At 44.1% G+C, this 25,000-nt stretch overlaps 1 protein-coding gene across 2 annotated transcripts in view; it reads right to left on the bottom strand.

Moving 5' to 3' along the window:
- Positions 1-25,000, bottom strand: part of iqgap2 (IQ motif containing GTPase activating protein 2) — a 99,662-nt gene that overhangs the window by 36,318 nt on the left and 38,344 nt on the right. The window contains exons 6-18 of one of the 2 annotated variants that reach the window (XM_080738858.1): positions 19,659-19,726; positions 19,125-19,238; positions 17,906-18,084; positions 14,154-14,241; positions 12,370-12,530; positions 11,929-12,004; positions 9,536-9,696; positions 7,960-8,198; positions 6,721-6,845; positions 6,371-6,534; positions 5,391-5,481; positions 4,925-5,092; positions 2,273-2,418 (exon numbers count right to left, since the gene is read on the bottom strand). In XM_080738858.1, coding sequence (XP_080594984.1) covers positions 2,273-2,418; positions 4,925-5,092; positions 5,391-5,481; positions 6,371-6,534; positions 6,721-6,845; positions 7,960-8,198; positions 9,536-9,696; positions 11,929-12,004; positions 12,370-12,530; positions 14,154-14,241; positions 17,906-18,084; positions 19,125-19,238; positions 19,659-19,726 — 1,780 coding nt within the window. The remainder of the gene's footprint in view (positions 1-2,272; positions 2,419-4,924; positions 5,093-5,390; positions 5,482-6,370; positions 6,535-6,720; positions 6,846-7,959; positions 8,199-9,535; positions 9,697-11,928; positions 12,005-12,369; positions 12,531-14,153; positions 14,242-17,905; positions 18,085-19,124; positions 19,239-19,658; positions 19,727-25,000) is intronic. The other variant, XM_080738859.1, reaches the window with a different exon arrangement.

The following is a 25,000-nucleotide window of genomic DNA, read 5'->3' as shown; positions in this document are numbered from 1 at the left end:
TTAGTTCCGCGAGGGGGTTGTGAGAATGTAGATCTGCTATTTTCACAATTTCTGCCTCTAATATTGGACAATTTGGCTAATGTTTAATTTGTTATTTCAGAGGTATTAACAAAATCAATAACCAAAGACAATGCATAGCAGGACCCTTGATCAATTCCAAAACTTTTCCAGTACTGGAAAAATATTTTTCTAATTTCAAAATATTTCCAGGAATTTCATGACCGTGGGAACCCTGTACACAAACGGCCCACACTGGGGGCATGATTTTCGTAACGGCATGCGTGCATGCCCCACCCTGCCAGCGTGTGATTGGCCTGCAGCAGTCCAAGGCACTACAGTCCCTTTGAGCTGCAATGTCGCTATGTGACTATAGTGGCGTTTCCATAAAGCCATTAACGGCTTATTCGCAAAATCTTTTTATGGAAACACTTCAAAATGTGAATAAACTTTCATTATCCGCAAAAAAAATGGAATGGAAACGGGTCAGATAATAAATGCGAATAGATTATGACGTTCTGGGTCCATAACGTCCTCCAATTTAACACTTTCCTCTGCCGCTTAACGTCCATTAGCCCACAAAACAAACTGGTTGTTTGTTACACACGGAGGGACACGGACCGTGTGTAAATTCCTCCCGTTTTCACCTCCCGGAGTCAAGCCATCCGTGGCTAACGCTTCCTCATCACACGCCAAAAGTGGCCGATCTACAAGCTCACAGCAGCCCGCATCCGTGTCTCCGCGCCGCGTTGTGACTGTGAGCTTGCAGATCGGCCACCTTCCAGAGAACGCTGAAACTTGCAGGATGAGCACTGTGCAGCGACACAACTGCGGTTTTCTCAGTGAACCTGAGCGCAACAGTGGGGGCGCGGGAGTGTGGGGAACACACACCACTGACTAGGCCTATTGCCGATGATGGAGAGGTTATATAGCTTTATGTATTGAGAGGAACTCTTGCCAATTTCGTAAGAGACTCGTCGCCAATTGTAAGATATTTAAAAGTTATTTGGGGCCATGATGATCGATAACCCCTTCTTCCCACAACTAGACTATAGACAGCGAGCGAGTCACAGCAGTCAGACGTGCAGTGCTCAAGTTCGGTCTGAAAAAATCAGCCCAATCAACACATGCGACGTCGCTACGGAGGCAGGTGCTGGGAACGGCATTCTGTCTGTATTAGCTCATTCACTGCTAGGCCCGATAGTCCCGAGAATATGCTAATGTCCCTCCCTGCCAGGCCAGATAATCCCGAGAAGAAAAAAAAATCATTTTTTTTCAAAAAACCCCAAGGAATGTGGTAGGCATGATAGCAATCGCGAAATTGCATGTTTAACCCCCATAGAAACCCCATCTTTCAAACATGGCAGCCATCTTTGTTTACATTTTAGGAAAACATAATGGCTGCTAGTTCATGAATGCCTGAACGGATTTCCATTCGGATTTTTTTTTTGTTTGAAAGCTGTGAGCAATGTGCACACACGTGGTGCATGATCTAGGCATGGACATGACATTATCAGTGCACTATGAATTACATGGAAGTCTATGGAGACAGAGCCATATGGAACTACGAAGGTATTTGCTAATGGCGGGGTATGTTAGTAGGGGAGGAAAAACCTCGCGTAGGGGAGTGGCCTTGCGAGGCTGCCATTTCAAATGACGCCTGGCCAATCACAGCGCGTCTTTTCCGGGACTTGCCCGCATGCCATTACCTTTAGTTATTACCCGGCTTGTTTGAATGCTCCGCTCTATAACAGACCGCTGCCTAATCAAAGACTCAGAGCACCTGCTGCAGTCAAGTTGCACTGAGTGAATCTTGTGCTGTATCCAACATGTCAGCCATGTAAACAACCACAAAGCGACATTTACAACTAAACGTTGCTCTCAAGATTGTTTTAAAAAATATTTTAAGCGAGAAATAGACGACGTAGTATCAGAAAATGGATTCTATCTAATCAGCACTTCCTTGTTTTCCAAGGCGACTGTGTCGCGCTAGGGGGACGCCCAGCGCAACACTTGTGGAACACTTCCAGCCATCTGTAAACAAGGAAATACTTTGTTTTGTTTTTAGTTTTGAGTCAAATTATTAATTTTGTTTAGTAGCCGGGTAATAAGCGGGATAAATACTGGCTCCTTGGGGGTTGTCCATATATAACATCTCTTCAAACTGATAACTCAGTTTTATCAGTCCGTCGGGATGTTATATATGGACACTCCCCGCGGAGCCAGTATTTATCCCGCACACTGGAATGCCTCAGGGCTCTGTACCTCCACCCACCTGGATCTGCTCTCTGCTCAGCTGGGTGGAGTTGTGTTGGAACCCCTCCGGCTCCACCCAGCTGCCCTCTGACCTCTGAAGGTTGTAGAAGTACTCATAGGACGAGTCCCTTAGGGCGAGTCTCACCCACTCACTGTCACTGCTACCTGAGAGAGAGACATAGAGATAGAGAGACAGTGAGAGAGAGAGAGAGAGAGAGAGACACAGAGAGAGAGAGAGAGACACAGAGAGAGAGAGAGAGAGAGAATCATAAATAACTATGATATTAATGTAAAAATAACACTATCAGTCTGTCAGTTATGTAACATAATGGATTAAACAGGATTAAACCTTGACTTAGGCAACAAACAAAAACATGCCTATTTTGGTCTGAGTCAGTAAAGAAATCACTGTGAAGCGAGCGCTGCTATTTATGAGTTACTTTCATCAAGCATCCCTATTGTGTCCTAAATCACAGTAGTATAATGACCTATGTCCATTTAAGTCACACTAGTATAATGACCTCCATTTAAGTGGCAGGAACAGCATGATCCTTTTCAGATAGGAGCAGTGTTGTAGTGCTAAATTTGGAAGTGGGGGGACGCCCCACGCACGCACATGCATGCGTGTGCCGTTTTCGGTGGGGTTCTGTGTCTAATTGTATCCATTTAGGCTAAAAGTAAATGATAAGGGTGCAATTATATTCAATATTTAATCGTTTTGTAGAAAGAAAAGTCTCATGTGATGTTACTTTGTGCTTTTCATTTGGACAGAAGACATTTAAACAATGCAGGCTAGTCAATATTGAAACAACAATCATTAATGCATTATATAAAAGACAGTGAAATTGGTAAACACATGTTTTGGATAGCACATTATTCTGAAAAGAAATTAACCAAAAAGATTAGAGTAAGTTTAGTTATAACAAGTTGGTCTGGGTTATCTGACACGACAGGCTATGCCACTCTGGTTTGAGTGCTTTCAGCGGCGCGATGGGCTTGCAAGTCGCAAACCAAGTCCTTACAGGTACATAGGGAGGCTCTGGTTTCCAACCAAGTCCTTACAGGTACATAGGGAGGCTCTGGTTTCCAACCAAGTCCTTACAGGTACATAGGGAGGCTCTGGTTTCCAACCAAGTCCTTACAGGTACATAGGGAGGAGCGGAGGTCCATGCTGTTTGATGAACATTAGCCAACACACGTTCTTTAGCATTCACTGTAGCTGCGCATCGACATCACCAGTTCACGACCAATAGATAGATTCGCTTTTGAAGTCGCACAACACAATATTATGCTGTTGTTACAAATTTGTTGTATTTAAATGTAAAACAAAATGCATTTTTCCCCCCACATTATTTGGAGGGGTGAGAGAAGTGTGGGAACGACGTTCCTCTGCGTTCCCCCCCACTACATCCCTGGATAGGAGATTTTACCAGAGGAGGCCACAGTGTCATGAGGAGATGACTGAGGCAAACATACGATTTTCCTCAAAAACTGACTTACTGTCCATTCGTTTATTAAAGGACAACTCCGCCCTAAATCACTTCTAGGCTAATTTTCCTACTTTAAATTGATCCAAAAGTACTGTCCATGGGGTCTATTAGGCAGAAATGCCCCTGTTGTCCAGTTTCCCCAGCAGAACCCAGCAGCTCTCATGGCATAGCCTATCACTTTTACACTATTTGTTGTGGTCAAAAGTGTTTTTATTTTTCATGAATGTGGTACTAGTTGTCATTACAAACACATCCATGTCATCGTTGTCCCACACAAGCCATCACACTCTGCTAAACAGATGTTATACTTTTATGTGTTTTGCCAAGTCCCGGAAAAGATGCCCTGTGATTGGCCAGTGCAGTCACTTTGATTGGCACTTGTGCCGAATGATCACCCCAAAACATTATTTATGAGATTGTGGTGGCTTGTGTGGGACAACCAAGGCATGGATGTGTTTGTAATGACAACTAGTGCTACATTCATGAAAAAGAAAATCACTTTTGAACACAACAAATAGTGTAAAAGCGATAGGCTTATAGGCTTCACTCTATGCTTTGACAGCTGCTGCGTTCTGAAGGGAAAACTGTAGGGGTGTAACGATACATTTTAATAGCGATTCGATACATATCACGATACATGGTTGACGATACGATACATGGACGATATTGGTTCATTCATGGCGATGCGATACGATTCGATTCAATGATTTAAAATCGATATAGTAACTATTTAGCAAAGAAATTAAATCTGTGTGAAAGGTGTGGATAGTGCAGGTTTTTAAGGGAAACATGTATTATTATGGATATAAATAAGTAAACAGTGATTATCTGCCAAATACATGGACATTGTATATTGACAAACCTGCACCTTGACATGAACCCAGAGATTACACACATTTATCGATAGACCAGTGTAGTTATATGGAAAGGAAAAGTAATTAAACCCTTCCTTTTAAATTTTTCTTCTTAAAAATGCTAAATACAATGCACAAGTAGGTAGTATCGATACAATCGATTCTTTGCACTGCTGATTCGATATGATACAAAATAAAACGATACGATAACAAGGGCATTTCTGCCTAATAAACCCCATGGACAGTCTTTTTGGATCAATATAAGTAGGAAAATGAGCCTAGAAGTGATTTAGGGCGGAGTTGTCCTTTAAGGTGAAAATATGTTACCTTCAGTAGTGTTGGTTAACTGACTCTGGGTCAGTTCAGTCTGGTATGTAGTACCACATTCGGCCAGCACTCCCCTGAGGGCAGCGTTGGGGTTCTGCAGAACCTGCAGTGTATTCTGGGAGTTTCCCTCTGACACCGCTCTGTTGATGTCTGCCAGAGCAGCGCACACTGTGGACACACACACACACACACACACACACGCACACACACACACACACACACACACACACACACACACACACACACACAGTCATGAAGACACGGTGGTTCTGCATCATAGAGGTAATATATAAATAGAGAGCGGATAGCCCCGGAAGTAGCTGACTCCAGGTGCATTGTGGGTGAATCCAGTTGCATTGTGGGGGAATTGGCATACAAAAGTGCACCAATTTTTCTTATGTCGACGAGCACCTTATGTCGCTAACGTTGTGTGTGTGTGTGTGTGTGTGCGTGTGTGTGTACATACATATAAGAGCCTCCTCCTCGTCCTGATTGGCTGTGTGAATGGCTTCCTGAATGTGGTCCAACCACAGCACAGCTGACTGGTCACCTGACCTCTGCAATGAGAGAGAGAAATAGGTCCTTGAGATGAAACCAAGGCCTGTCCATAGTTTCTCCGACATGTTCGGTGAGTTGGACTTTCCGACGTGCAAATTTCGGAACTATCATTCGGTCCAATGCTTTTCAGAAGTCACAAGTGACGTTATTTTGTAGTCGAACCGCAACAGCCAGCCCCATGGCCTCCCCTAAGTAACAAGAAATCTTGTGAAATACAATGTTGTCAACCAATCATCAAGGACGATGATACACGAAAGAAGAAGAAGTAGTCGAACCGGACCTTTTGATTTGGTTTGGGTCAAAGTGTGGACAGGCCTTTAAACTCCAAACGTCTGAAATCTTGATTTGTCCGCAGAGGGCTACGGGTCAGCCCGCGCATCACTAGTGTCTTGGCATGCTGCAGTGCATCGTGGTGCATGTAGTTTACCTCATACAGCAGTGCATCATGGTCTATGTAGTTTACCTCACACCGCAGTGCATCATGGTCTATGTAGTTTACCTCACACCGCAGTGCATCATGGTCTATGTAGTTTACCTCACACCACAGTGCATCATGGTCGATGTAGTTACCTCAGAGCAGTGCATCATGGTCAATGTAGTTTACCTTACAGAGCAGTGCATCATGGTCTGTAGATTACCTTAGAGCAGTGCATCATGGTCTATGTGGTTTACCTCATACAGCAGTGCATCATGGTCTATGTAGTTTACCTCAGAGCAGTGCATCATGGTCTATGTAGTTTACCTCAGAGCAGTGCATCATAGTCTATGTAGTTTACCTTATACAGCAGTGCATCATGGTCTATGTAGTTTACCTCACAGAGCAGTGTCTTGGCGGTCAGCAGTACATGGTGGTAGTGCCAGGCAGTGGGGGGCTGAGGGGGGTCTCACCTCACACAGCAGGGTCTTGGCATGCAGCAGTACATCATGGTAGTGCGAGGCGGTGGGGGTCCTCAGCCCTGTCAGCTGGGCGCTGGGCAGCAGCAGGGCAGCGAGGGTCTGCTGGTAATCCCCAGAGCTCACCGCCTCGTTGATCTCTGCGATGGCCATGATGCCTGGAGGGGCGGAGCCAAGAGGAGCACGACGTCATCACAACCTCACAACCATCTACGTTGTCTTCACCTCACAACCATCTATGTTATCTTCACCTCACAACCATCTACGTTAAGGTAGCAGCTATACTACACATCTTCCCCTCTCAACTGAATAAAATGAATAAAATGAATAAAACACAGTCTTACGTTCGTGCTCCTCGTGCACCTGGACGTTGATGTTGTCGATGCATTTCTGAAGGTCGTTCCAGGTCAGGAACTCCTGGCCCTGAGCCACGGCCTCGCTGCGCAGCGTGATCAGCGTGTCGGCGTACCTACGATAATAAATACATTCATAATTAGGGTAACAATAATAATAATAATAATACCTAAAATGATAGTAGGGTTCTATCATAGTGTCAGCGTACCTAAAATATCATACACATATTATATATGTTTAAGCAGAATTACACCAGAGGGTGTGTATTTCTTTTTTTTTTTACTATATTTTTATCCCACGGTTTTTGCAACCCATTTATCTCACCCAGTGCTAACTACCTAACCTGTAGTCCTGGTTCCCACTCTCACCCTACCGCACCAGGGCAATTGGGGAGCACCCTGCTGGCTAGGGGGCGGTAGTATAGAAACCAGGACTACTGCATGTTTTTGTGAGGGCATCTACCCTAGGAGACACGGGGAGAACATGCTCCACACAGAAAGGCCCTATCGCCAACCCCACCTAGGGTGTGGGCACTGATGACGCAGAGGGAGAAACACGCCCCCAGCGCCCACAGCTTCCCCCGGCGGGAATCGAACCCAGGACCTTCTAGCTGTGAGGTGAAGCGCTAACCACTGCACCACCGTGCCCCCCACCAGAGCTGCAGGAACGAGCCGAAGGCGAGTTCCGTAGGCAGCGCAGATGTGCCGATAATCAGGATAACACACACCCTCAAGTGTAATATTTAGATTATACAACAGTTACCCTTAAAACAAAACACGTGTTGAAGGCTTCACTTTGGTCGCGCTGGTCAGCGTTGGGCAAATATTATGTCCCGTCAGAATCAAGGTGAAACACCAGGGAAAAGGGAGTCCCAACACCAAACACCCAAAACATTTCTGTGTCTCCGGACAACATCAACGCTGATTGGCTGTCAGGACGCGATGGGTGGAGTCATGGGGAAGCAGTGGTCGCTTCAGTTGGATTTTTCCACCTGGGGCAAAGATACAGAGGCGACCGTTCGCATCACCCTTGTTCGTGCTGTGCCCGGTCGAGCTGTGCGTGGTGGAGCTGTGCCCAGTGACTCATCGTCCCGTCTTTGCATTCATTTAATAATAGCACCGCTCGAACTATCCAGATTCTAACGCACCATGGACCAATCAGTGCTGTTGGGGTGTGACCTGGCTGTTTAGTGTTAGGGTTATGAACTTATGAATCAACCAATCAGAGACCTGTTGAGGTTGTGGTGCTCCATGTTGGTCAGTCCCAGAGGAGAGTCGCTGAGCTGCTCACTGACCACCGCGGGGTCCTTGGTGTCCAGGACCTCGTTAAGCACCGCCACCGCAGACAGCATCTCCACGGCAACGCTCAGCTCCTCGTGACTCAGACCACTCTGGGGATGGGATGATAACATCACATGACTCAGACCACTCTGGGGATGGGATGATAACATCACATGACTCAGACCACTCTGGGGATGGGATCATATGGACATCAGTCAGATGTCACAGTCAGATGTCAGGTGTCATTGTGGCCAGAATATAATTGTGATTAAAGACTTTGTGCTGTGATTTCCCCCTACTCGAACATAATCATCAGGTATTATGATTAAACTAAGAAGATTTTTGTCAAAAAGTTCTACAGAAAGTGTTAAAAATGTTGTTTTTATGTGGCCAACCCACTTGGTGGGTTGTTTAACTCATTTCTAGTCGATCCCGAGTATACTCGTGAAAAATACTCAAGTATTTAGAGTGCCGATCCCGAGTATACTCGCGAAAAGTACTGTATATAGAGTAACGCTGGCGTTCTTACCCGAGGGTCCGTTGGAAACGATTGGCACGATGCATCACGGATGCACGTGCACAAAATAGTAATCCCTTAACATGGAGGCCGACGGGGAATCTCATCTTTAATGTCCATTATCTCGAAACAACACTTTTAAAGCCAAGGATGGCATTAGATTCTCGCTAATAAAACACATGTTGAAAGGCATCGATCGGCCATTACACAACTGCATGTTGATGACGATCGCTTCCGGTGAATGACGTCATGACGTCAAACCGGATGTGTTTACGCTATGGACTTCTGGCCTTCAAAATAAGACAACGGTCGTGGATGCAGCCTGCGGGAGGCATGCTGGACATGTTAACCCGTTCATTTCTGGAGCACTAAATGGGTTAAGTGGACAAAATGTGGACAAAATATTTTCCCAAATATGGATATGACATCATAGATGTCTTATATGTCTGTTATAGACCACATGAGACTCACACAATATGTCCATATATGGGCATTCCAAGCTATGGGCTTAATATTGACGACATCAGGGATCATATATGGGCATACAAGGAACATATTATAACGACACCTGTAAAAAGCGTGTTAAACGTACCTTGCTCTGCATTAGTAAAGTGTTAAACGTACCTTGCTCTGCAGTAGTAAAGTGTTAAACGTACCTTGCTCTGCAGTAGTAAAGTGTTAAACGTACCTTGCTCTGCATTAGTAAAGTGTTAAACGTACCTTGCTCTGCATTAGTAAAGTGTTAAACGTACCTTGCTCTGCAGTAGTAAAGTGTTAAACGTACCTTGCTCTGCATTAGTAAAGTGTTAAACGTACCTTGCTCTGCATTAGTAAAGTGTTAAACGTACCTTGCTCTGCAGTAGTAAAGTGTTAAACGTACCTTGCTCTGCAGTAGTAAAGTGTTAAACGTACCTTGCTCTGCATTAGTAAAGTGTTAAACGTACCTTGCTCTGCAGTAGTAAAGTGTTAAACGTACCTTGCTCTGCAGTAGTAAAGTGTTAATCGTACCTTGCTCTGCAGCTGCAGGCTGAACAGCTCGTCCTGGTACAGCCTGGCGGCGGTGTGGTAGATGATTGGCAGCTGAGCGTCGGGATTGGACAGCGCCGCCGCCGTCTCCATGGCGTCGCCGAGACGAACGGCTGTGTTGATGTCTTCCACCGCCTGTAGTTCTGAGACAACACCGTTACAGTCAGAATGTAGTTCTGAGACAACACTGTTACAGTCAGAATGTAGTTCTAAACAACACTGTTACAGTCAGAATGTCTGTCTGTAGTTCTAAACAACACTGTTACAGTCAGAATGTAGTTCTGAGACAACACTGTTACAGTCAGAATGTAGTTCTAAACAACACTGTTACAGTCAGAATGTAGTTCTAAACAACACCGTTACAGTCAGAATGTAGTTCTAAACCACACTGTTACAGTCAGAATGTAGTTCTAAACCACACTGTTACAGTCAGAATGTAGTTCTAAACAACACTGTTACAGTCAGAATGTAGTTCTAAACAACACTGTTACAGTCAGAATGTCTGTCTGTAGTTCTAAACAACACTGTTACATTCAGAATGTAGTTCTAAACAACACTGTTACAGTCAGAATGTAGTTCTAAACAACACCGTTACAGTCAGAATGTCTGTCTGTAGTTCTAAACAACACTGTTACATTCAGAATGTAGTTCTAAACAACACTGTTACAGTCAGAATGTAGTTCTAAACAACACCGTTACAGTCAGAATGTAGTTCTAAACAACACCGTTACAGTCAGAATGTAGTTCTAAACAACACTGTTACAGTCAGAATGTAGTTCTAAACAACACTGTTACAGTCAGAATGTAGTTCTAAACAACACCGTTACAGTCAGAATGTCTGTCTGTAGTTCTAAACAACACTGTTACATTCAGAATGTAGTTCTAAACAACACTGTTACAGTCAGAATGTAGTTCTAAACAACACCGTTACAGTCAGAATGTAGTTCTAAACAACACCGTTACAGTCAGAATGTAGTTCTAAACAACACCGTTACAGTCAGAATGTAGTTCTAAACAACACTGTTACAGTCAGAATGTAGTTCTAAACAACACTGTTACAGTCAGAATGTAGTTCTAAACCACACTGTTACAGTCAGAATGTAGTTCTAAACAACACTGTTACAGTCAGAATGTAGTTCTAAACAACACTGTTACAGTCAGAATGTCTGTCTGTAGTTCTAAACAACACTGTTACATTCAGAATGTAGTTCTAAACAACACTGTTACAGTCAGAATGTAGTTCTAAACAACACCGTTACAGTCAGAATGTCTGTCTGTAGTTCTAAACAACACTGTTACATTCAGAATGTAGTTCTAAACAACACTGTTACAGTCAGAATGTAGTTCTAAACAACACCGTTACAGTCAGAATGTAGTTCTAAACAACACCGTTACAGTCAGAATGTAGTTCTAAACAACACTGTTACAGTCAGAATGTAGTTCTAAACAACACTGTTACAGTCAGAATGTAGTTCTAAACAACACCGTTACAGTCAGAATGTCTGTCTGTAGTTCTAAACAACACTGTTACATTCAGAATGTAGTTCTAAACAACACTGTTACAGTCAGAATGTAGTTCTAAACAACACTGTTACAGTCAGAATGTAGTCCTAAACAACACTGTTACAGTCAGAATGTAGTCCTAAACAACACTGTTACAGTCAGAATGTAGTCCTAAACAACACTGTTACAGTCAGAATGTAGTTCTAAACAACACTGTTACAGTCAGAATGTAGTCCTAAACAACACTGTTACAGTCAGAATGTCTGAAACAACACCGTTAAGGCCTGTCCATAGTATCTCCGACATGTCCGGTGAGTTGGACTTTCAGACGTGCAAATTTCCGAACTCTAATTCGGTCCAATGCTTTTCAGAAGTCGCGAGTGACGTCATTGTGTAGTCGAACCGGACCTTTTGACCGAAAAGTTCGGTTTCAGAATGTCTGCCACCGCCTGTAGTTCTGAAACTTGGGGGTCCCCACATTTTTTTGGGGGGTCCCCAGATGATTAACTTAATGTGCAACATTGTTTTCTCACTCAACAGTAAAAAAAAACAGCATAAAGTTAGGTTAAGTGTATAGAGGGTATCTGCACATTTCTACAGTGACAATTTAAGGACTTTTTAAACCCATTCTGGATGTAAGCTATCAAATAGTTTTGGAATGTTGTTTCTAACTGCTACAGAGGCTGAGTAATATATTTTCTAGTAAAACAGTGGGTAATTTTCAAATCGGACTTAGGTCTAAATGGGTTTACCTCTGAAATGACAATTAAACATTGGCCAAATTGTCAAATATTAGAGGCAGAAATTGTGAAAATAGCAGGCGTTGCGAGGCGTGAGCTTGTAGATCTGCTATTTTCACAAAAGGTTCTTACTTCGTCTCTCTGTCTCAGCTGCATCGTTGCAGCAGCTGACCACCCTCTGGATCTCTTCTCTGTCTAGGACCACCGCCTAGGAGGGGCACGCATGCGCACACACACACACACACACACACACACACACACACACACACACACACACACACACACACACACACACACACACACACACACACACACACACACACACACACACACACACACACACACACACACACATCTTCATAGATTGAACCACATTTTTTACACGCCTTGGTTGAATGCTTGATTCTGATTGGTCAATCAGTGAATTCTTTCATTGGTGTGTTATTTTTCAATAAATGACCTCTGAACTCAATAACACGGCGCTGTCATCAAAGACTGTGTGTGTGTGCGTGTGTGTGTGCGTGCGTGTGTGTGTGCGTGCGTGTGCGTGCGTAGGTGCGTGTGTGTGTGTACCTTGTCCCCCTGGCAGCAGGCTGTGAGCTGCTCCAGGTACCAGGCAGCGTGGGGGTCCTGGACCCCCAGCAGACCCAGGGCGTCCAGCCTGAGGCTGCCCAGCAGAGAGGCCTCGTCCTGGGCATGAACCGCCTGCTGCACCTGCTCCACTGCAGCCTGCACTGGAGGACACACACACACACACACACACACACACACACACACACACACACACACACACGCACACACAAAGGTTTAACATGCTGCTGCAGAGAGCCCAGGTAGACTGGTACCGCCATTAGAACACGGGGGGTTCCCAGTTGGATCCCAGGCTCCTCCAGAGTTAGTGTGGAAGAGTCCTTGAGCAAGACTCTGAACCCCTAACTATTCCTGATGAGCAGGTTGGTGCTGCGCATGGTTTCCTCTGACATTGCTGTATGAAAGTGTGTGTTAATGGGTGAATGTAATGAACGTGTGTGTGAGAATGGGTGAATGTAATGAATGTGTGTGTGAGAATGGGTGAATGTAATGAATGTGTGTGTGTGTGTGTGTGTGTGTGTGTTAATGGGTGAATGTAATGAATGTGTGTGTTAATGGGTGAATGTAATGCACAATCTATGTAAAGCGCCTTGGATAAAAGCGCTATATAAATGCACCATTTACCATTTGGTTTCATTTTAAGCTCACAAGAGTTAAAGATCTATAAGGGTCCATTTGGTTACCAACTCTCCATCATTTAGCTGGGGACCACCTGGAACCCCCTCAAGGACCACTGGTTGAGAACTAATTATATATATTGAAATGAAATAAATGTATTAATTGTTAACACTTGGGAGGCCAAACTCGTCCCTGAACGAGACAACGAAGGGTTAACTGTACGTGCAGCTGCGTGCCCTCTAAATGACCCGAGTCCATACGTCACCCCGTAGCAGAGAGAGAGGGAGAGAGAGAAAATAGAGGAGGCTGGTTACATTGATTTCCATTCTACTCATAAAAACATAAAATGGGCTTTATCTCTGAATGAGGTGAAAAGAACGCCAGGGAAGCAGAGATCTGATTGTTTTCATGGCGACACTATAACGCAATGGTCGGCTCCCGTTTGGATTTTAGTTTTGCGAGCTTTTGTAAACAAAGGGATTATCTTCCTCAATCGTCAGTGGACACCCACGTGCACACGCACGAAGCTTCCGAGGCTCTTCAAAATAAAGCGTGAGTGAACGGCCGCAGCGGCAACAGCTAGAAATGTTATAAACCTGAGCAGCCCATGTGTTAAAGTGATCCCTGACTAATACGACAAATATGCCTTAATACATTATAATTGTCCTCTATAACTACAATGTCAAATTAAAAACACCTCAATTATTGTATTTCTTCTAGAAATATCTTTCACTCAATAGGGGAAATGCCCGTCGCAAGTTGATGATGTCATAAATGTCAAGTGTGATCTATCCCTATGGAATTTATGGCATGCATGTGAAAATAAAAACAAACTTAATACTTCCTATGGTTAATATGAGCATCAAATCAATATTTCAAATGTGTTTGTGTTTTTGCACATGCATGCCATAAAAATGACACATGACATTTATGACATCATCAACTTGCGACAGGCATTTCCCCTACTGAGTGAAAGATTAGCTATTTCTAGAAGAAATAAAATATTTAAGGTGTTTTTAATTTTACATTGTAGTTATAGAGGAAAATTATAATGTATTAAGACATATTTGTCGTATTAGTCAGGGATCACTTTAACAGTAATTAATCTTAGTGTTGACCGGGTCGTTAACAATATTAATTAGTCTTACTGTTAACGAGGTGGATGCAGTCCTGGATCTCCATCTGGGTCAGCAGCTCCTCGTAGATCTCTCTGTCCTCCGTGGCAACGGACGATCGCTATGGAGACACAGAGGTTACCATGGTTACCATGATGCTATGGAGACACAGAGGTTACCATGGTTACCATGATGCTATGGAGACACAGAGGTTACCATGGTTACCATGATGCTATGGAGACACAGGAGAGACATTGATTGATTGAAGACTTTATTATCAGTTTGCATAGACAATGTACAGTTTCATGACAGTACAGTTCCCTGGTACAAGGTCAACTAAAAGGATCAACTCCACAAGAAAGCTTTGGGCTTAAATTGGGGTCCTTTTTTTTTTACAAATACTGTATAACACTGAATGACAGACAAACAGCACTATGCAGAAAAAATAAGAAAAAAGTTCTAAAACAAGCAAAAATAAACAGTATTTACAATAGAGAGGTTTTCTGTTACCAGTTATGAGTAGTGGTTTTTCAGAGAGGTTTTAAAGGATGTTAGGGATTTACACTCTTTTAAGGCCTTCGGTAAGGCGTTCCACATTTTAGTGGCATAGCAGGAGATTGAATTTGACACTTTGTTTGTGCCAAATCTGGGTTGAACATGATCTGTGGTGCTGCCTCTGGTGTTGTAATTGTGGAAATCCTTGACGTTTTGGAGGTATTTGGTCAGGTACATGGGTATCTTAGAGGTGTAGTGTATCTTGTACACCAGACTCATTGTAAGATACTGTAATCTACTCTGAGCCACCCCACGCTTGAAAAGTGATTAGCGGTGAGGTGAGCCCGAGAAGGAAGGTTAAGCAGGACCCTAATTCGTTTGTTTTGGGCTGTTTTAGGGCTTTAGTCATAGAGGGGCTGAATGAGTGCACTGCACTCGCTAAAGCGGGGCGACACTCTGTGAAAAGCGAGTTTGTAGGTTGATATGAGGTTACCATGGCAATGGACGAACGCTACAGAGACACATGATTGTTTACTAGGAAAACCGGCACATCCTTTCTGTCAGTCCGTCCGTCCTTCCGTAACTCCTCAATGTCTATACAGCTGACCTTCTGACATCACATGATTGTTGGCTGTCAAGACGGCTGACTATCATCACCAGGGACGTGCTGGCCATTGAGAAAAGCGGGACAACTCCCGAACGTCCGGTTCATTCCTGGCCGGTACAGGCCGGCCATTAGGAAAAATAAATAAATAAAATGTCGGCCTTCGTTCCATTTTGGGGGCTGGGCAGTCAACAAAGTAAATCGTCACTGTCGGGCAGAAACCTTGTATCTCCAAGTTTCAAATTTGTAAATTTCTTCGCAAAGCAAAGCCCTGTTTCGTCATACCAGGCCGTCGCACAAAAGTAGTGATCTACAAGCACACAACGCTGATCTACAAGCACACAACGCCTCGCACCGCGAGGCCTTGTGTGCTTGTAGATCGGCTGTTTTCACTAGTTTAAATAATTTTTAAAATGATAAATACAAAACAAACGGTTTTGAACATACAAGGTTTCCACCCGACTATGACGGAATATAACTCATGTAATTGACCCACTGGCTTGTCACTTGTCATGATCTGAAATGGCAGATCTTTGAGTAGCAGCAGCGCTATAGAGAGAGATCTCTCTCTATAGCGCGCACTGAGGGCCTCTCCAACTCTTTTTCCCGGGCTGAATCAGGGGCCCAGCATGTCCCAGCTCATCACCTGGATCTCCATATACAGTATGAAGATCACAACACTGACCTCATCAAACCCTGGATATCCATACATGGAGACTACCGGATCATATGGAGCTGACCTCTACATCTGGTTCCCAGATGATGCCCTGTTAGAGCAACCACACTAATATAATCCCTTTTATGCCCATACAGTATATGGAGATCCCTGATGTCATCAATAATAAGCCCATATCTGGGAATACTCATATATTACGCCCATATTATGCCAAATATTGCCACCAATGCCACCAATATGTTTGTGACATCAGCTTCAGGCTCCAGGGATCAAACAGTTAAGTGGTTAAGATCAACTGATCCCACAGGGCTGTGTGTGTGTGTGTGTGTGTGTGTGTGTGTGTGTGTGTGTGTGTGTGTGTGTGCGTGCGTGCGTGCGTGCGTGCGTGCGTGCGTGCGTGCGTGCATGCGTGCGTGTGTGGTCAGTGTTTACACGAGCAGAGCTGACAGTGCATTCAGAGGAATGTGCTGGCAGGGCCTGTCTGTCTGTCTGTCTGTCTGTCTGTGTCTCTCTCTCACTGACTTCCCACGTCTTCCGTGTCTCCCAGTCCCCGCCGTTTCATAACCTGCCTGTGGTCTGTGGCAGACCCCAGGAAAGAGAGAGTTATGACACTTACGTCGACTCCCATTGTAAGCGTGGAAAGCGGACGTGACGTCACCATTTAGCGTATTGGAGTCTGGTGATGTTCCTGCTGCTCTCCATTGTAACCGAGGCATTTTCACTCGCTGATAAATAGACTGAATCACGTCTTTTCCCCCTTTTAACGCATTCACAGGCCTTTCCAAGTTAATTTAAGTCAATTTTAAAGTCAATAATTTTAAAGTCAATAAAGTAAATATTTTTACGAGAAACATTAACTCTTTGAGTGCCACCCTAGTCACCACTAGAGGGCGCCCAGTGGCCATAGAAAATCCCATAGAGATATGCTGGTATATGCAGAAGCCCTGCAGCCATGACTTGCCTGAACACTTTCCTTTGTGCATGTACAGGAAGAGGATGAAATTAGCTTGAAGTTAGCTATTGGCTACCAAGCATTTTAGAAGCCTTATTTTCGTCAACTTAGCCATGATTAAACCTTGCACACCTCATGCATGGGAAAAAAACAGAGAAGAATGAGCTCTAAAAAATCCAATGCAATCCTGGATTGCATTGGAGTGGATTTGTGCAGTTTGTTCACAGCTTTCAAACAAAAAAATCCGATTGGAAATCCGTTCAGGCATTCTTGAGATAATCGCCATTATGTTTTACATGTTATGTAAACAAACATGGCTGCCCTGTATGTTAGATGGGGTTGTATGGGGGTGGAACATGCAAAATCGCGATTGAAATCATGTTCACTAGATTTGATGGGGTCCAAAAAAAAAAAAAAAAAAAAACAATTTTTTTTTTTTCAATTTTTCAATTTTTTTTTTTTTTTTTTTTTTTTTTTAAAGCCGAACTAGTTCGGGATCGGCACTCTGCGATACGCTAATAAAGCCGAACTAGTTCGGGATTGGCACTCAATGAGTTAACTAGAGCCGATTACGTGAAATAATAATGTTGCCTACCTTGGAGAGGCCCGTGAATGAGTTAAAAGGGGGAAAAAGATGTGATTTAGTCTGCTTACCAGCGAGTGAAAATGCCTCGGTTACAATGGAGGTGGACGAGGCTGAAGAGCAGCAGACTGATGCAAGGAATGTCACCAGGCTCCAGCGACACAACTTCTGCTTTGCGGCGAGATCAAGGCGTGACGCTACTCTCCTCTTGTACTGCTCTGGTCTGTGGAGAGCAAGGGGGCCGCCCACCCAACTTCAGTGGTATCCCAGAGTGAAGGGGTGATGTCGGAAAGTAAAAGCAGATAGATGTGTTGGGGTCCGCGTCAAATGACGTAATGTTCTAGTTTTCTGACTTTAGAAAACTACACACGGTGAGTTGCTCTTCACCTTTTCTGGAGTATGCATGGGCCTTCACTCTACCTGACCAGAGGAGGTGTAGTTACTCACCCTGACCAGAGGGGGTGCTGTTACTCACCCTGCCAGAGGAGGTGTCCTCCTTGCGGCTCTTGGCTCTGCTCAGGGCCTCCTGGTACCTTTGGGCTAGCGGCTCCTGGGTGCTCCTGAGCATGGCGTTGGGGTTCTGCAGGGCGCCCATGGTCACAGAGGCCACGCCCCTGTCGATTGCCTCGTTGATGGCTATGACCGCCGCGTGCACTGCATGGAGACACACACACATGGCTATGACCGCTGCGGGCACTGCATGGACACGCCCACAGTGTTAAAGGGCCAGTTCACCTCTGGGGCAACCAGATCTTATTTTATTGTTTTTTGGGACACGATCAACACAATCCTGAGTTATTTTTTGTGTTCAAACTGTGTTTTGAGATATTTTAGTATTTCAGCATGAATGATGATGCATTTTGCATCATATGATGCAGCATGATGACTCATATGATGCAAAATGCATCATCATTCATGCTGAAATACTAAAAAACACAGATTGAACACAGGATTGTGTTGATCGTGTCCCAAACAACAATAAAATAAGATCTGGTTGTCCCAGAGGTGAACTGGCCCTTTAAGTGGCAAGAACAGTCAAAGCTACATAAGTGTCACATCAGAACATAAATAGTAATACTTATAGTACAACTTATCGATGCAGCGCCAAACAAGAAAAATTACCTTAAAGTTTTACCATGTAACTTTTTTTATAAAACAAATCTTAAAATTGTCCTAACTCTTAAATCGCTAAAGTTTTAGAACACCCACTCCGTTATTTTCAGCTTCTGAAGCCTTCTCTTTATATGTTTTCTATGATCCTGACCGGGGTCCGGTTTTCGCGCAAAAATTACGTCATCATACACTATCGGCCAATCACAGCGAGGGTTATACACTGCCGGCCAATCACAGCGCATCTTGAAGTGGGGTCGCTAGCTATCACAATAGGGCGGCCATATTTGTAGGCACCCGTGTGTCTCTATCTATACTCGGGTGAAACACTCCGTTTCTCCGGAATGCCTGAACGCACAGGAACCAGGGACCCCTCTAAAGATAGATCTCGGCGACGTGGAGGCAGACGCGGGGGTGACGCGGGGGTGTGAGGCCCGGTCCGCGGCGAAAAACAGCCGAAAGACGCGGACGCTACTGACCACTAGTTGAGAAACTTACACAGTATAGCTTTAAGCCAAATAAAGTGTAGGTAAATGTAGTCATGTGGATACCATGCCATCTCAGCGTTAGCGTAGCGTACTTACATGCAGCTTCGTCCACTGACAGCTCATTGGCCAGGATTCCTCCGATCTTACTGAAGGTTGGCATCTGGATTCCGTACTTCTCCAGTTCACTCCTCATGTTGCTGATCTCCTCCTCTGAGAGCGCACACACACACGCATGCACGCACGCACGCACGCACGCACGCACGCACGCACGCACGCACGCACGCACGCACACACGCACACACGCACACACACACACACACACACACACACACACACACACACGCGCACAGACAGATTTGAATTAGTATAACTTGTTGCGGAATCTTTATAATCTTTACACCTGCAACTGGTAGTTTATTTTTTTATTCATCAGAATTTGCATTTTCACTGCGGTCGGCTTTTCTGTGGCGTAGTTTCAGAATATAATGATATGCATGCTCCACTCCGCCCCCTCCCCCCACAACAACCAATAACCAGGCCTACATTTTAGATTTATTTTCCATAGCTGAATTCTGATCAAATAAATAAAGAGGCGGGGTGTCCTGACCCTTTAAGGACCTTTGTTCTTACCTGTGAAGTCCACTTTCCCCAGCAGGTCCTGGATCTGTGGCGCGATGCCCAGTTTGTAGAGGTATAAACTGAAAGAAATTATATACATTAACATATAAGTACAAACTGTAATACATTATACACAATATGATGCCCAGTTTATAGACTTTATAGCGTTGAGAGGTGTTGTGAGCATGTAGATCTGCTATTTTCACAATATTTATCTGCGGAACCGAGTCACATTAAATGTAATACCTACAAAGTGCTTGTCAGGGTGGGGGGTCCCCAGTTCAAATATGTTTATTTTGCGGGTCACGGCCTAAGCAGGTTTGAGAACCCCTGGTAGCATTAACAAATTCATCCACCAGGGGCATTGATTCTTATGACTTCCTATCTAGTCAAGCTTTATAAACTATATATCTTTAAAGGGAAAACAAACAAAAAAAAATATATATATATATATATATATTCGACTTCGGTGAACAACGTCGAATAGTGACTTTGATATTCGAATATTCGAATATTTGGTGAATGCCCTAGTGTGTATAAGTATAAGCTGGAATAGAGAATAAATCATATTAATTCACATTAAAACAGTTTCCATAAGTAATGGCTGGAATAAATGCTACATGATATGAATTATTATTAAGACATGTTTCCACCTGACAGTAACAATATTTAGTGTAATGTAATATCATATTATGTTGCATTGTGAGGACTATAATATGTTCTCATGAAAGTAAATCCATTCCAGTCTCAGTCCCCTTGCTATGCACACCTTTCCCCACAAGGGGGCATGCTCGCCTCAGACATCAAGAGGGGGCACTCTGCTCTCCGATTGGCCGGTTTCCACCGGCCACAGGTACAGTACAGAAGCTCCGAGTGAGCCAGCCAATCACAACACACACAGCCGGGTCAGGTGGTTTGGAAAGTTCATTAAAGTGTCATGTTCTTAACGCAGCCTGTCTGGTGGAGCTGACCATGAATTATACAGAGCTGTGTGTGTGTGTGTGTGTGTGTGTGTGTGTGTGTGTGTGTGTGTGTGTGTGTGTGTGTGTGTGTGTGTGTGTGTGTGTGTGTGTGTGTGTGTGTGCGCGTGCGTGCGTCAGACAGACTGCTCAGGCATGTATACAATGCAGCGAGGATAGACCCAGGTACAGCCAGGCTGGCTTTCCCTGCCCTTTGACCAGGGCGGTCCAAAGTCCGGCCCGCGGGCCAAAAGCGGCCCGATTACACATTTTATACGGCCCGCCAGGGACGTGCAGAGAATGTTAGAGAGGCAGGGGCTGAACTTTCTAAAAGGGCCTTTGGTGGAAATATCGAAAATAGCAGACCTCCAAGCTCACAACGCGTCGCAGGCTATTTTTGGTGTGTTATACCACACATACGCACAATTTCTACACAGAAAGGACAATTCTTTCAACATAAGATGCTGCATTCAAGTTCAGGAGAGTCTGGACCGGACACTTCTCTTGAATGCTGCCTTCAGGTATGACATGGAAAGAGGGGGCATTTGCATTTCTTTCACCATAGTGAAAACTGCATTCATGGTATGGAGAGGGCACTTTTTACAGATGGGTTAAAGGGCTGGGGCTTGAGCCCCCTTTGATGAATATGTGTGCACGTGCCTGCAGCCCGCTGCGTCATTCCTAAATTGTTTCATAAACGGCCCACCAGCAGAGTCAAAGAATAATATTTTATAATATAGTTTGTCAGTATTCCTTCCATTCCATTCCATTCACAGTTAACCCATTTAGAACAGGTACACATTATTATGTATCATTATTTTATGCTTTAACTATTGAAAAAATAGCAGATATACAAGCTCACAGCGCGGCACCGAGTGCCGCGCTGCGAGCTTGTAGATCTGCTATTTTTGAAAAATCGTGACAATTAGAATTTTCACCCAATTTTATAAGTGTCTTTTGAATCCTTCTAAGATTTTTTGAAAAACCTATGTTTCTATGTCAGCAATCTGGCCAGCCATCGTCAAAGAAAAGGTCCTTTTCACTTAACTGGAGCTCAGTTAGTTTGTTCTTGAGAGACTACTATGTCAGTGGTTCTCAAACCTTTTCATGTGAAGGACCCCCATATGTATTTGGCCACTGACCCGCATCTCAAAATATTTAGTTCCAGGGACCCCCCAGAAGCAAAATGTTGAGTTACAAACGTTCGCTTTGAAAATACATATTCAAAAACTTTTGCGACTTTTTCAAAAATAGCAGATCTACAAGCTTGCAGCGCGGCACTCGTTGCCGCGCTGTGAGCTTGTATATCTGCTATTTTTTACTGGTTAAAGCATTCAATAATTCTAGGCCTGAATGGGGCCAGATTACTGTCCTTTCCCAACAGACTCAATCTTTCCATCTGGTTCCCCAGCACTCTGGTTCCTCATTGCTAGCATCAAACCACAGAACACATCACTGAAACACTGTCACACATGTTGAATGGCTGTTATGCATACAAAGGGATGTACGTCACGCCATAGCATAGTGGAACCACGGTAATAGCAAAGGACAGGGGCGTCAATTGGGTATGGCAGGGGTATGTCTCCACTCCAACAGTGACTTCTTATTGTTGGAGTGGCAGCACTTCCATAGAGTTTAGGTTTAGGGTTAGGGATAGGGTTAGTGTCGGAAGGGAGACATGTCGGAAAGGAGACATGTCGGAATGGAGACATGTAACCGCAGCTTCCATACCCTGGGTCCAGGGAGGAAAATAAAAGTTAAGTTTAAATATAAATCCATGAATGTCTCTTTGTCTGTCTGTGCTGGTTATGTTGTTAAATTACTGTAAAATAACTACAAATGCAAAATGTAACAAGATGGTCACTTTGACAAGGTATTATAATTGTATTCTCCACACTTGTATTCTCCCCATTTTGACAAAATGGTATATTCCCAGGTTCCGCAGGTCAGCTGCACAATGGCCATGCATTTTATTGTTAATTGTGGCACGTTTACTAGCAAGTTTAGCTGCACTTGAACAACCATTCCAGGCTGCCATATCCAGCCCAAGAAACCGTAGAAACCCAGGTAAAAAACTGACAAAACCCGATTTTTTCATGAGGACTCACATCTTTGCCATACCCTAGCTTTTGCTGAACTGACGCCACTGGCAAAGGGCATCAAAATATCATGCACCCTCAGTGAGAATGTACAAACATTCCCATGTCATTCCATCTCTGTGATAGCTCAGACATGTTTACATTTCTGACAGCTAATACACCAGATGTTGTTGTGGTTGATGAATAGTCCGGGAAGTGTCTGTATTAGAGATGGCAACACCTTTGACCTTAGCCTAGAGCACATTATGTCAAACTCAAGGCCTGGGGGCCAAATCAGGCCCGTGAATGAATTATCTTTGGATGATATTTAACAATTTCTCTGCCATTTTAAACATAGCTGTAGTAAGCAGCTGCCAAATTGTCCTTATCTTTTAACGTGGGCACGTGCACGCATCGTGCACAATCTGTGCGCGACTCATCTAGTAGACGTGTAGTCTCGGTGACAAGCTTTCGAATACAAAAAACCCCATTGAAAAAGACATATCCGTTGCCACGCTGTATCTCTGCTTATCAGCCAGTGTTTACATGAAAAAGCATTGAAAAAAGCCAACTGTGCGCTATGGTAACACGTGGACACGTTCGCGCACAAAACGCACGATATGTGCGGGGATCATAATCCAGGCGTGTAGAGACTGGATCAAAGTTTCCAAACGCAAAAATCCGATTGAAAAACGAGCGTTCCATCGCCGAGTAGCTTCCACTTCTGTTACACAGTAAACCAATGGAGGCGGGACTATGGCCCAGGCTCAGACTGGATACGGAAAGCTGGATCCGGTCCAGACCGGAAATGACCGGATACAGTTAGGGGGGCGGGCCTAAAGAGCCAGAATCAGTGAAAATCTGCGCTAATACTTTTAATCCTTTCATAATGATTAAAGCTAATTAAACTTTACGGGCTCTACGGGCATGGCAGCGCGGTACAGCGGGGTATGAGTTAATTACTATTAGAACTGGCCCGCTGGTATATTGCACATGCAATGCCTGGGATTCAAACCAAGGTCTCCCACATGAAAGTCCAACATCTTAACCATCAGACCAAAGGGATATCCCTATGGACTGGGGGAAATATTAGACTTTGGATGCCAAAAGGCTGAGGCAGTCAGTCACTCTGCAACACACGCACCACCATAATACTACAAGTCCCACAATGCACTGCTAGGTCATTGGCAGAATATCGTATTGAGGGCCCGTGACCGCATGCCCGTGTTTAAATAAACATTGAACCAGTCCGGCCCTCGACTTGTACCATTTTTTACATTTTGGCCCACTGTGTATTTGAGTTTGACATCCCTGGCCTAGAGGAAGCTTTCATGACCGAGGTCGTTAAATACCAACCTCTGCTAAATACCATCTCAGAGCTGGGCTACAGGTGCAGACTATTTATTGTTATATCTGGCAGCCTAGGACATTATACCCACAGGCTGGTTGTTAGAGGGTTTCAACAACTTGGTATGCCCAGAAAAGAGGCAAAAGGCTGGCAAAGTACTGTGCCCTCTCCGCTATAGTCGGCAGCTGCCACATATGGCAGAGACGCTGCTACTTATACCCGTAGAGTACCGAGTGACATGCTATTGTAGGATTACAATTTACAATCTAGGGCAAGGGTCTTCAACAGGGGGTCCTCAGAGTCACTACAGGGGGTCCTCCAAATCTTTGTGTGACCTTTTTTTCTCCTTTTTTATATTAACCAATTGAACCCTATAGCGTCCATATTCTGAGAACTTTAGCCAAAAATAGCAGATCTACAAACTCACCATGCTGCGAAGCGTTGTGAGCTTGTAGATCAGCTATTTTCGGAGGTTTCGTATAGGGGAAAAAGAGCAGACCAAGTATCAAGTACAGAGTGAAAGGTCAACTTTATAAAGTATTGACGGTTCAAGTGGTTAAATATCAGAAAACACAAATTGACATGAATCCAAAATACAATGATGATTGTACTGTCCAACGATGAAACTATACGAAAAGGTTATGGGAGTCCCTGCTTCATCTCTCTCTCAACTAAGGGGTCCTTGGCCTGAAAACGTTGAAGACCCCTGATCTAGGGCATTTAGCTTTTAATCCAAAGCAACTTACAATAAGCATCAACATAATAAGCAAGATAATATGTCAGTACATCAACAACAATACAGCAATGCAAAAAACTAAAACCTAAAATGCTATCTTGCTTCATGTTTGGTCATGGAGGGAAGGGGAGTGTTACAGTAGTGCTATGGGTTTAGGTGAGGTGAGTTTCATGAAGACATATGCCATGATTTTGTGAATGTAACTTTACTGCACTATAATATGAGTGTCCTTG

Source organism: Nannobrachium achirus, assembly GCF_963921795.1.
Source record: "Nannobrachium achirus genome assembly, chromosome: 12".
Lineage (NCBI taxonomy): Eukaryota > Metazoa > Chordata > Actinopteri > Myctophiformes > Myctophidae > Nannobrachium > Nannobrachium achirus.
This window is presented reverse-complemented; position numbering and strand designations above follow the sequence as displayed.